At 52.0% G+C, this 12705-nt stretch overlaps 2 protein-coding genes across 4 annotated transcripts in view; one reads left to right on the top strand and one right to left on the bottom strand.

The window, feature by feature from the left end:
• Window positions 1–2672: 2672 nt before the first annotated feature.
• LOC122392816 (protein SpAN-like) lies at window positions 2673–5956 on the top strand. 2 transcript variants are annotated; one of them, XM_043388112.1, is made up of 4 exons: window positions 2673–3068; window positions 3319–3651; window positions 3983–4133; window positions 4713–5956. In XM_043388112.1, the coding sequence occupies exons 2-4, from the start codon at window positions 3419–3421 to the stop codon at window positions 5850–5852; spliced, it is 1524 nt and encodes a 507-aa protein (XP_043244047.1). In that variant the 5' UTR covers window positions 2673–3068; window positions 3319–3418; the 3' UTR covers window positions 5853–5956. The 2 variants fall into 2 exon arrangements, with proteins under 2 accessions (XP_043244047.1, XP_043244045.1); XM_043388110.1 differs by having other exon boundaries at window positions 2685–3068; window positions 3323–3651.
• Window positions 5957–6050: 94 nt separating this feature from the next.
• The window catches only part of LOC122392801 (pneumococcal serine-rich repeat protein-like), a 101790-nt gene continuing 95135 nt past the window's right edge, over window positions 6051–12705 (bottom strand). For both annotated transcript variants that reach the window (XM_043388073.1, XM_043388072.1), the window contains one exon: window positions 6051–7676. In XM_043388073.1, coding sequence (XP_043244008.1) covers window positions 7543–7676 — 134 coding nt within the window. In that variant the 3' untranslated portion in view covers window positions 6051–7542. The remainder of the gene's footprint in view (window positions 7677–12705) is intronic.

A 12705-nucleotide genomic window follows, 5' to 3' on the forward strand; every position in this document is an offset into this window, starting at 1 on the left:
CGTCCTATTTCTTGATCATTAAAGTCATAGAGCTAAAGGTACGAGTCAAAGTCAAAGAGTCATAGGTAGGTAGGTACAGAACATAGGTAATCCATAGGCAAAATATTACGTTTTTGCACAACTTTTCATAGGACTGACATGAGACGAGGACAACGAGGATTATCTCAATATTTCTAGCATTTTGCCTTTTGGCTCTGATTGAGTTTCAGCCATCCCCGAACCGAGCGTAAGAATGGCTCGATACGAGAAGCGTCGATAACTAGTTTTGAGTGACCTTAGAAATTTAGTTAAGGTAATAAGGTGCTGACACTATTGGTTTTCACTGATAATTTTTATCCATAAATCATCGCGATTATTGATATTGTGCTCATTTCTTCCGGCCGCATCGGTTGACATCTTTTTATATGCTCAAGGTAATGCACATTTGGGTATCGAGGGGCCCAAAGCATAAGCAAATTCTGAAACATGGTTTGAACCGGGACGCTCGCCACTTTCACTGCCGGTCGATGGCTAGCAAATAACAAACACCAACGAACGATTTCGCAAAGCAACCCGCATTACCAAACGGCCCGAGCTCCCATAGATCTTATTCACATTACTATTCAGTATTCACACTGAGTATCGAGGCCGGGAATATGGTGTTCGAGGCCGCCATCGCATACAAACTTTTAGTTCCAGAGTAGATACTCGCAAACCCTTATCTCCACTCAAGGACTGCGACGAGCCACGGCAACACTTATCCAGTACTGGCACAGGCAAGTGGAGGCTTATCTGGCACATGACTACTTTTACGAAAATGCTGAATGTCATGCTGGTAATGTCATTGCAAGAGGTATCAAGTTATTTTGGCATCAAATCTTCAGTCCTTAGGGCTCTAACGATGAGCAAAAAGTAGATATATTGGTGATCCAACCCTTCTTCAGTTTATATAACATTATCGAAATATTACCATGCGTATTCATATGTATTTGTCATTACGCTTACGAGCAGTCGTTCCCAATGTGAATTCAGAAGTGATTACGGAGCGAGCGAAGCGAGCGTAGTCTTTCCTTAGATTAACCCTATTAGTGGCAGGGGGGGGGGTTGTTTTTATCCACCCCTCAGGGTTTTCGGGAATATCTCCGAAACCGCTGAAGCTACGATGCTGAAATTTTCTGACTTTTCCTATAACTAAATTGGGTACATTCCCTGAAAATTTCAAGTTCATAACTTTACCAGGGGCGGCTCCAGAGCACTGGGAATTGGGGGGTCCTATTCGTGAAGCGAGTCATTTGGGCGAAGATCACGATGCTGCACCAGTTTTACGAACAGTGAATGAAAGGTATCATGTGATAACATATACAAAGTTATTGTGCATCCTCTTTTGACACGTTTTTGCTATAATAGGCGGATCCAGGCGTCCAAAAAGGGGGGTTATTTTTTACCTCCCAACATAGGTGCCCTGACACCGCCTATGCATGACCAATACAATTTTAGTCGTTCTCTCATAAGAAAATTGTAACATAACAAGACCATTGCCACCCTTTTTAGAAACAGTACCGACAAAAACCTTATTTACTATACTTTTTGTGTACCCCCAATCTCAATGATCTGTATCCGCCTATGATTTTTGAAAATGCATATTTTTAGGATCCATGTGAATTCCTGGTTCATTCTCTATCGATCGGCAAAAGTTGCGTTAAGATTGGTTCAGAAACCTGGCCGTGATAAACAGTCTAAAATGTATCTGCAATTTGCCCGTTTTTACCCCCTCTACCCCCCTATTGACATTTTTTTTTTTTTTAGAAATGTAGATCTCGTTGAGCCAAATCGAATGCCGTTTGAATTTTGAAAATCGGCCGGTTAGATCTCGAGATATCAAGGGGGGTCGTAAACAGCCCCCCCCCCTGCCACTAATATGGGGTAGCCAGGAGCCTGCCACTAATAGGGTTAACGGAAATTTCTGAGTATGAGCGGCCGGCCGGCCGGCCGGCCGGCCGTGGTCACGCTTTTGCGAGGCTTATATCTCAGCAACCACTTGACCGATTTACACGCGGTAATTTTTGTAGGGTAGCTTCATTCCTTCTACCAAGTATTGGACTATTCCTGATGCATGTGGGTGACCCCTTATGCACGTGCCACTTGCAAAACGAAGAGGTGTCCGTTTTGTAATTGTTGCAATATCTCGGTAACTACTTGGCCGATTGCGCTGAAAGTTGGCATGTAGGTAAGCACCCACTAGGCACTGCATATACATGTGCCAGAGTTGGGGTGCTGCTGCACGTGCGCACGTGCAGGGGTCGTTTCCAGATCTCTGGAACGGCTGGACCGATTGCGCTCAAATTTGGTACACGGTTAGGGACCGGTTAGTAGGGTGCCGTGCACAAGTCAGTTGGGACCCATTTTGCACGTGCGCACGTGCAGGGTGCCGCTTCCAGATCTCGAGAACGGCTGGGCCGATTGTGCCCAAATTTGGCACATCGCTAGAGACCAGTTAGTAGGGTGCCGTGCACAAGTCAGTTGGAGGTACCCCCTCGCAATTTCGCACGTGCAAGGCCCACCCTCTCGCTCGCTCCGTTAGTCGCCCCAAAAGGCGTTATACTGGTAAGTCGAAAGCGATGCATAAGAATTACCATTTATTTTCAACCAATGAGGATTAGGTGAAATATTGTCTCGTGCTTAAGACCAAGGTCATTCATTCCTTCATACTTTTTTAGCAAAACCAAAAACAAATTTAGGCACACACAAAACATAAAGCTCGAAATGGATATTCATAGTCATTGACTATTGTCAAGCTGCTAAGCATTTTTACCGCAATCAAGTAGAGAAATGAGTCGCATTCTTTGTTTAACGTAAAAGGCACACTAATTTTGAACGTGAAAAGCATTGACGCGCCAATGCCTAGACACAAAATGAAAATCGTCTTAGTGCGTCATACGAGTTACCTGGACTGAATTTTAAAATGTTAAAGCTCGAAGGTCATATGAATATGTTCTGTCTGATATTGGCATATCGACCGCAACATGTTGTCAACAGTTAATATTCGTCACGTCTTCAATCTTCAAGCTGACAGGATGATGCTGATGACGGTAAGTGTGGCCCTCTCAACCCGCGCCGTAGCGAGGAGTCTCACATCCCGCATAGCCACCTTTCTGACCTTTCTCATCTACATGATTCTGTGGCTGGCATAAGCTGGCATAACGTAAAGATACTGCCCTTGGTAGGTATGTCCACTCATTCCAGTACCCCGTTCCGTTCCCGTTCCGTTCCCCGTTCCGTGCCTGGTATGTCCCGTGTCCTGTAGATGCTGTGCCTGGTATGTCCCTTGCCCTGTTACAGGTAGATTCTGTCCCTGCTGTGGCTCTGGCCGGTGACCGGCGCTGGGGCCGCCGCCGGGGGCCAGGGTGCCGGACTCGGCCCCAGTCAGCTCAACGACGACATGCTCGTACCGTCCGGCTGGCCGCCATGGGCCGGTGGCCGGCGCCAGCACAAACTGCTGCGCCGGCCGCACCAGCCCGACGAGCCGGCGCTGCCGGACGCCCTGTGGCCGCCGGGCAGCAGCGGCTGGCCAGAGGTGCCCTTCTACTTATCAGAGGGGGCCGGGGCGGAAGTTCGAGAGGCCTGGGAACACGGCCGGCAGCACTGGGAAGCTAACACGTGCATCACATTCCGGTGAGGGAACTGAGGGGGTGTGAGAGGAGGGAGGGACAGGGGGAGATGATTTTAAGCTATTAGCGTGCTGGTAGAGATAGGATGATGAAAAGTCTGGCAAGCAAAAGAAGCCAAATTGTCCGCTAGTGGCACCTAATACACTCGCACAACGCTACAGCTCCGGATAGAATAATGCTAAAGGCAATACGTTTCCGCATAGTCACGGCGTGAAGCCATGTGATTTATGAATGTTTTCATACAACTTCATCCTTAAGTGCCAAAACCACGCCCAAACTTCCCAGCGTCAACCAGCCGCGTCTGATCCTCACACCACCTCCCACCTACACCACAGAGAGGTGGCCTTCCCGGCTGGTACGCGACCCAACTGTAGCCGCCTCAGCCAGCAGCCGGTGGTCTGCGTGCAGGGCGAGCCGGATGGCTGTTACTCGGACGTTGGACGACAGCTGCCCTCCCCGCTCGGAGCCGCCTGGCTGCAGCCGCAGGTCAGGACTTAACGGTTTGGGATGAATGCTGTGGACCTAATTCAATATACCCTAGCTGTGGAGGCTAGCTAGACGACAAGTAGGTAATGCGTTGCTTTTGTCACGCGCAAGGCCGTGTGGCGTGTGCGGTGCTTAGTTGGTATTTCTCCTTGTTGCATAACCAGTTCTGTCCTCGTTCCATAGACGATACATGTTATTTCTATTTTCCATGGATTGTTCCAAAGAGTAAATGAATGAATGTATGAATGAATAAATGAATTAATGAAGAAATAGCGTACTACCTTTGGTCCGTGAGTGAGCTAGAATCGTGGAATGATTGCACTAGGAACGGCTGTGGTGCTATGATGTCTGACTTGCATTACATTATTATTTCGGATCATTTTCAGATGGTTATAACCCGACTAGCAATGACTGGCAGCTGGTCAGCAGTCTTCAATTCAGTAAATAGCCGCCGTTTTCGGTCAGACGAATGGTATTATGCATGACAAAATAGCACTTCAACAGTCAAGATTAATGACGACCCTCTTCCGAAAAGGCTTTGATTTTATGTCTGAGAGAGCATCCATTCTAACCCCACAGGTGTTGAATCTAGACCCGGAGATCTGTAAACAGACCACGGTGATCCACGAGATCGGGCACACCGTCGGCCTGGCTCACGAGATGTCGCGGCCGGCGGCGCGCCAACACCTCAAGGTGAACTTCCACCACATGCGTCTGTCTCCGAACCTGTGGGCCCAGTCTCAGGTGTGCGACCTGGCCACCTCGCGCGTGCCCTACGACTACCTCTCCATCATGCACTACAGCACGTTCGCCGGCAGCCGCGACGGTCAGCCCGTGTTCGTGACGCGAGACCCTCTGCGTCAGCACCTAGTGGACCACAATGACGACGTGCGCTTCATCGCCGGCCTCCCGGGACTATCCCATCTGGATCGGTATGTCATCAACACCGAGTACGGCTGCGAGCGACTGTGGGCGGCGGCACACTGCGGAGGGAGGATCACGCCCTGCCGGAACCTGGGCTACATGGGCGCCGACTGCCGCTGTGTGTGCCCACGCAGTCACCTGGGAGCATTCTGTCAGATCAGCACGCAGCCGCTGTGGCCGCGACCGGCCTGTGTGCGCACCGTGACAGAACCAGAGGAGTTCTCCCTCTCCAGCGCGGGTATGGGGGTCAGACACGAGCGGCGGCCAGAGTCGTGCACTGTGCTGGTGCGCGGTGCCACTGGAACGCTCGCCCGTGTGGAGGTGCACGCAGCGACGTTCCTAGCAGTAGCACTCGCCAATCTCAGTGTCCCAAGGCTAGCGCGTGATGCCTGCGGTCTTGGACTTTCCGTGCTTGTTCTTCCAGGCACTGCAAGCGACGGGCGCAATGAATGTGTGGACACATTCGTGTCTACCCCAGAGAAGGGGATCCACGTGCCCCACCGCGCCGCTACGCTGCACGTGCGCGTACATCAGGTCACAACGCACCTAGAGCCGGTGCTGCGCCAGATTCGTATCCGCGTCTCGTTTGTCGCCGACGCGGCGGCGCAACTGCGTGTGGAGCCGGTGAACGGGGAAGGTAGGATGCTGGACGCGCTCACTCGATACCACGCCAGAGTGGCCGAGGTCGTGGAGAGAGTGGACCCGGAGGCGGCGGGAGGAGCCACCCGGACGGGAGAGAGGGGACTGGTGACGGGCGTGGTGCTGGTGTTGGTGGTGATTGCTGCGAATAGATAACACAAGCGGGTGGTTTGTCTAGGAAATATGAAATTGGGGTAGTCGCAGTGGGAAGAACGTAGCTAAGTTTGTATGTATATTGTGAAAATATATTTGATATCCGAGCGGGTCTCTTCCTCAAAATGAGTAAAAGATCATTAATAGATCACTTGAGTGTCCTTACAAAGCCACTCAATCGAGTTGACAAAAAGCGCAAAATCTTGGCTGAGAATACCGTTTATTACAAAGATGGTCGAACACATAGGCTTCCACACCCGACAGCTGCGAACAAAAATGGTGCGTTACAATTCTCACACAAGTGAAAAACAGTCGAATCAAGTGACACACGAGAGTTACACTTCGACAAGGTAGCCCACACCACATAGAACGGGGACCGTTACCACTGAGAAAATGGGTGGGAGATGAAACAAAATGACCAAAGGATGCAAACTTCGTTGCGATGAACCAGCATTGTTATACACAGCTCATTCAATGGTATTCAGACCTCCAATACCGAGTTTCAAATCCATCAAGATGTGTGAACATCAACACTCATAAGCAAGAAACAACAAGCTGAAGTTTGACCGACCACCGCAGATACCAAAATGCACCATTCTCTCAGCTCGAGCGCGTCCCTCTGAAAGTCATTTCAAATAGTCTGGCAGTGATAGATGCTGAATTTTGAAATCAACGAAAACATCCTCAGACCACAAAAGTCGGCCACTTTTCTCCCCGCGCCGGTCTGTATTAATTCGCCTGCCAGACAGCTCCGAGCCGCTCCACAAAGCGTCCGAATAAAACATCGGCCGGCCCCTCATACATTTCGCCGCGTCGAACATAGCCGGGCCGACGACAGTTTCTGGAGACTGGCACATCACTTTGCCGCTCGATGGCGCCCTTTGTGTGACCGTCGGAAGTGAACGGTGACCGTCGAACGCCGTCCGGTACCGACAAAAGGAGCGGCGCGACAACACCCTTTGACACGAGACACTGGGGAATGTTGTACACGGGCACACAGGCCGCCGCCGGCCGACGCTGAATACAGATGAACAGGTAGGTGTCGGTCGTAAGAACAGCAAGTCCGGCTGGATGTCAACAGGGCGGAACGGACTTTGAACTTGGATACGAGAAAAGAATATGATAGTGCTTGGTTATGGACCTTGTCGTGAGTGTTTCAACGTGAAATAAAACGGTATTCGTCCAGAACTCAACATAATCCAAGTGCTAATGTATTAGCTTCTGTTGACATCTAAACACTACCAAAGAGCCACCTACCGAGTTAAATTAAAAATACTGAACGCTCACTAGTCGCGGACCGATCCTGGCCTCGCGCGACATCTATGGTGTAGAACTGGAACTAAGGCCATACCGTCTCCCCAGAGCACCGGTAGCGACACCTACGTCTCGGGGTCCGTGGCCTCGCCTCTCAGCGAGAGAGAGAGGCGCCCTCAGTCGGTAGGGAGGTGACAATCTTTGCCACATTTTTCACACACTGTTCTGTGGTCGAAATCCTACCCTCACGCAAACGCCGATTGTCTGCACAGTGATTGGTCTCTCGAAGTTGTTGAAACGCTAGAAGCTGCACATTTACACCTCTGCGCAGTGCGTAGTCCCCCACTGTCTCAGTATTTATAAGTAGATGGAGATGTCGGGAACGGCGCTGTAGTGCCGGACAGACCGAACCTCTCAGTCTCGTCCCACTCAGCTGCGTTTAGACGACCGAGACGCGTCCGGCCGCCCTCAGCTGCCCGGCGTTCTTCAGGTTCTGTTTCATCGTCTGTTGTCGCTTCTCCTGGCAGTTGTGGCACACGAACACGCCGCCGAAGCCCAGGCTCTCGATACACTCTGAAACAGCAGGCGGGTCAGGAGGTCGTCAGATGACTGCGCCCGTACTGCTGGAGGTGACGATAGCGTTCCCACGGCCGCATGGGGAGGAGCAACGCACTGGGTGCGGTGAAAGCGGCGCCGCGCCGCCGTCTGACGGGGTAGGGCTGTTGAATGCAAAATACGGCACAGCCGGTCGGTCACCGACTTTCCAATTTGTCATGAAACGTGATAGAAATCGATTAAGGATTGCCGATGAAACCAAACTCGTTGCGTGGCGGTCTCTGCACTGGTGATAGCGATTTAAAACGGTGCTTGGGATGCCCGAGTCGCATATTTTACTTCTAGAAACCCACTCACAGACTTTATTGGATGACTATAATAAATAGCAGAAATCACTCGGACTGCTGCATCACTTAGCTCATAGCACGATCAGCAAAGCTCCACACTAGATAAGGCGTCACGAGGCTATTAGCATCCCACGCATCTCTCGGGTGATCTATATATCCGCCTCACGCCCATCCGTGTTCATTGTCTGCCGCACGACTCTGGACCGGGCACGGCGATCGCCCCGTCCCACGCCGTCCTTTTGCGGCGCTCCCATTGTGGCGAGAGCGCCGGCGCACCACGGGTGACCGCCCATGACACACAGCTCTGCCCTCCGCTGTGACGGACGCGGAACAGCGGTCACAATATCCGTTAGTTTGTGATCAGATGAACCATCGGCCCACTGTCAGACTACTGTCGGACCAATGTCATCCACAGCGGCAGACTAAAGAGAGGCACAACGCTATCAAACCTAACCGGTCGACAGGTCACCGACCTTCGCTCGGGTCAGTGACACGTCAGGGGTCACTGACCCCTTCCTCCACTGACTACACAAGCTGTATTCACGATTACTATCCGGGCTACCGGTCCTACAAACCAGTGAAAAAAGAACGCTGGGGGTACGCATGGGACTGGTTCTACGGCCGTTAACGATATCTTGCCCCAATTGTGCATAAGAACTTATCGCACCGATCGATAAGACAACTAAACAAATGGGGAATGTGCCGACTCAGAGGTTACATCGGCGGTCACTACAGCATTTGCTCACAACACGATTGTCTTTATCGCCAATATGTAAAGCCAGGTACAAAGGGATCAGTGTTGTCAGACGTCACTCCTTATGTAACACATCCTCCGGTCCTAATGTACAGGTAGAAAGAGTCGACTGAATATCCAGCTATTAATGCTAATGAGCGAAAGATAGCAACTTCAAACATTAGGGGAGAGTGGGGTAAGATGCCCAGGGTGGGAAAGACGCCCCACCCCCTCTAGCGACGAAACAAAGAATCGGACCTGGAAATTAATGTTCTTAGCGTAAAGCGGAAGCCTGCCTTGTTAACGGCACAAAAAATTGCGAAGCTCAGTTGGGCAACGGCTGGCTGATGACTGCATGTTTTTTATTTGCTGCTTTCAAAAAATATTTTGGTGTCAGAACATTGCAAATATCAAAGAAGGTAAATAATTTTTGCGTCCCTTGCTATAGTCGTGATACATTAGCATGCGTGTACTGTGTCCCAAACAGTTTGTTTCATGGTGTAGTTTTATGGCTAACAAATTGTACTGATTTAATGTTACTTCGGTACCTTGGGGTAAGATGCCCCCTGTCCTGATGGGGAAAGACGCCCCCCTAAATCCGTAGGCTGTCCTTCAAACAGCCCGTCAAATCATTTATTACATACTTGTGATGTAGACAAAAGCCGATCTGGGACTATTGAGAGTCCAGTACGGTCGGGTGCTCCCCATGCCGGTCTCTCGGCCCACATAGCGACTTTTTGGGCGGCATCTGACTCTGAGAGCCCTCACGACGGCCCCTGTGGGCTCCTTATTGGCTCCAGGGCCCATCACGACATCCTTTGAGGGCTCCCACGTTGGCCCCACGGGCCGCACTGGCATCGGAGGTCCCCACGATGGGCTCGAGGGCCCTCAAGCATCATGAAGACCTATAAGAGCCCCACAGTGAACACCTGAAAGCTGGATATTTCCTTGTCGTGACAAGGAAACAAACATTGAAATACTCATCAAATTGGTAGCAAAACACACAATAATGCGCTCCAAAAATAAGAACCGTCCCCCTAGTATCCCTTTGTTTACGTCCCTGCTCCGGGCAGAAGCCATGAAAGAAAAAAAGGCGGCTAAAAACTCTAGGCAATTTGAAAAATTCGAAAACAAATGGGGGAATGTTATAAATATTCTACAAAACATAGGCACCGATTGAAATGTGATGGCCGCCGCCGTCACCGCCGCCGTCGTCGCCATCCCGGTCGCTGCTGTCGGGGGGACCTGGGCTGCCCGCCCTCGCCGCCTCCGGAGAATGGCTGCCGCTGCCTGGCTGCTCGGCCTGCGCTGCCGTCGGCCGCGTTTCGGCTTCCTGCGTCGCCGCGGTGGCCGTGTTGGTGGCCGTTCCCTGGTGGAGCTGATCCGGCTGCTGTGCGCTGATGTGCGTTCTGACATTTGTAACCGGGACGGACGCCGGCACCGATACCCGAGTGGTGTCATACCTGTCAGCTGACGCGCCGCGCGTCCGTCTCGCGGTGGGTGGGTGGGGCCCCCACCGTGGGGGAGGGGGCTGTCGACGAGATGAGCTGAACTCCGCTCTTAATGCGATGTTGCAATGCGTCGTGCGTCAACTCCGTGCTCCGTGCCCGCGCCCCGTGAGAGCCGGGCTGTGGAGGCCGCCGGCGGGCGGGCCGCGCTTTGGGCGCTGCCGACGACGGGCCATATGTACGTAAATGTCTCCGCGGCCTCTGTATTCGGTTGGTGGTGGGTGACGACCGCTGGCATGCCGGAAGGGCTTGTGGTTCAGAATGGTGATAATGATCTAGTTGATATGCTATTTATGCAGTTTCATGTGCTCTTTACTGCATCTTTTGTGGGCGGATCGCGGAAGAGTGGAAGTGTGATGGATGACTGGACTGTGGCAGTAATGCTGTTTATTTGACAATAAATGCACTTAAAAAAAAAAAAAAGAGCCCCACAGTGGTCTCCGAACGCCACCACGGAGGCTTGTTTGGCCGCGCTGGACTATGATGGCCCTAACGATGACCTCTGAAGCCCCTTACGACTACTTTTGAGGGCCCTTATGATGACGTTTGGTGTCTACTGCAGGCTCGAAGGGACTACTGATTCGTTCAGGCGATTCACGTGCCCATTTATGTCACTTATAGTGCAGGGGGCATCTTTCCCAACGTCAGGGGGCGTCTTTCCCACCCTGTGGGGTAAGATGCCCCCTTTCACTTCTTCAGGAAAATGCTTAATAGCAAAAAAGTAATAATATTTCAGGCACGAAAGTGTGATATTTTTGGAGCAAAATGATGTCGGCTTCCGTTGAAACTCCAAGTTTTTGCTTTCCCATCGTCATTTTCGAATAATATATGACACAGTAAAACCCTGGGCATCTTTCCCCACTCTCCCCTACGCATAAAATATTTCTCATGTTCATTATTCTATGTTCATTTAAGCGGAAACCGATAATCAGCTTAACCGTGGACCAATGATGATAAACATAATTGAAAATATATTCCAATAAGTATTTCACTCCTTCACCGTCCATCCGGTCTACATAAAGGGGAAGTAGTTTACACCACACAGGAAGGTCGCCGTTCCGAACAGCGAGGCCGCCGTCCCGAGGGCTGCTCGTCTGCCGCCGGGGGCGACCGGGCGCGCCAGAGACCTTGGCGGAATGTGCGCGTCCCCGCACCTGGCCTGCGAAGGACGGTCTCGGCCCCTGGTCCAGGCACCCTCCTCCCAAGGTTACCAGACAGGGGTCACTGAGCCAGAACTGAGCCCGGAAAACACACAGAGATTCCCTCGGAGGAGGCTCCGGCCTGTCAATGACCGCCCGTGGGAGTAGGAGATCGATACCGCCCACCGGAGTCACGTTGTTATGTGTGAGAGTGATGTTTGGTGCTCTCTGTAAACAAATGTGCAGCGACACGTGAATAATCACCTGATGGGCGGGCCACAATTTCTCTTGTTATGAATGGTGATATAAGTGTAATGAACTTCACAGAAGTGATGCATCACACGGATGCTGCGCGATATTCACTATGCATACCCCACAAACTTCGTAACGCCCTTGATTGTCCGTGGGCGCTCCAACTCCTAATGTGCTGGTCAATTATGCATGCATTGCATTAGGGTTATCGAACTTCCCTGTGCAGATCGTCCTCCTGGCCATACGGCAGGGTCAAACACTGCCAGCGGGTGCCCAGCCAGAGCTCCCCTGCCAGATAGACGTACACGCTGCATACCACCGGGGTAAAATACGGTCCCGGAGTCCGCGGAGCAGCTGGCACAATGACGAGCAGAGGTCAGGCGCCATGTATCGGTGGTCGGCAGGGGTTAACGCTCGTTCTCTGCCGCCCTGTCCGGTCGAACACAGCCGTGGGACGGCCGGACTAGACACGGGGCGGCAGGGTGGAACCATCGCACGACGATCGGAGGCGCTCAGCGGTCACGTCTGCTCGGCGCGGGTCACCGCCCGGCCTGCCAAGGTCGTGAGGTCAACAGCGGCCGTCGGCGGCGTCATAACACTGGACTATTCGAGCCATATCTGTGACGGTGGCGTTAGGGAGCCCCGGCGGCGCAGGTCGCAGAGGCGGGGGCGGGCGGGCTGCCCCGGCTCTCGGAAGCGGCTCGGCAGATCCAAGGTGAGCCAGTATCATCTGTAGACTGAGGCGAGCCCAGAGGCGGGGTGGCGGCGGCAGGGGCCCGTACCGGCGCCTCCAGCCGGCGGGTCTGGCTGTATCAGCCCGGGGTGCATACCAGAGAGCCCTTACAGGGAGGCGACTACTTTGAAGAGCAGAGGCACAAGTTAGTGCCAATAACAAAGAATCAAGCGAAGAAGGCAGCAAGAAAGACAGAAACAAGTTCACCTTTATCGCTAATATTCCGTGATAAAAGAACACTGACTACAAAATTTAGCCGTATGGGATATGCGAGACGAATTGCAAGATGCGAAGGTCAATGTGTTCGTATCACGAAAAGTGAAAAGAGGAGGGAA

The sequence above is a fragment of the Amphibalanus amphitrite genome, unplaced genomic scaffold (assembly GCF_019059575.1).
Source record: "Amphibalanus amphitrite isolate SeventyFive unplaced genomic scaffold, NRLGWU_Aamphi_draft 000502F_arrow, whole genome shotgun sequence".
Lineage (NCBI taxonomy): Eukaryota > Metazoa > Arthropoda > Thecostraca > Balanomorpha > Balanidae > Amphibalanus > Amphibalanus amphitrite.

Excerpts from the sequence above, each read along its gene's own strand:
- LOC122392816 (XM_043388110.1), top strand. The coding sequence starts at position 3,003 with ATGTTGTCAACAGTTAATATTCGTCACGTCTTCAATCTTCAAGCTGAC. Across the intron at positions 3,069-3,322 it reads ACAGGATGATGCTGATGACG|ATTCTGTCCCTGCTGTGGCT; the intron begins GTAAGTGTGGCC and ends TGTTACAGGTAG. Across the intron at positions 3,652-3,982 it reads AACACGTGCATCACATTCCG|AGAGGTGGCCTTCCCGGCTG; the intron begins GTGAGGGAACTG and ends CCTACACCACAG.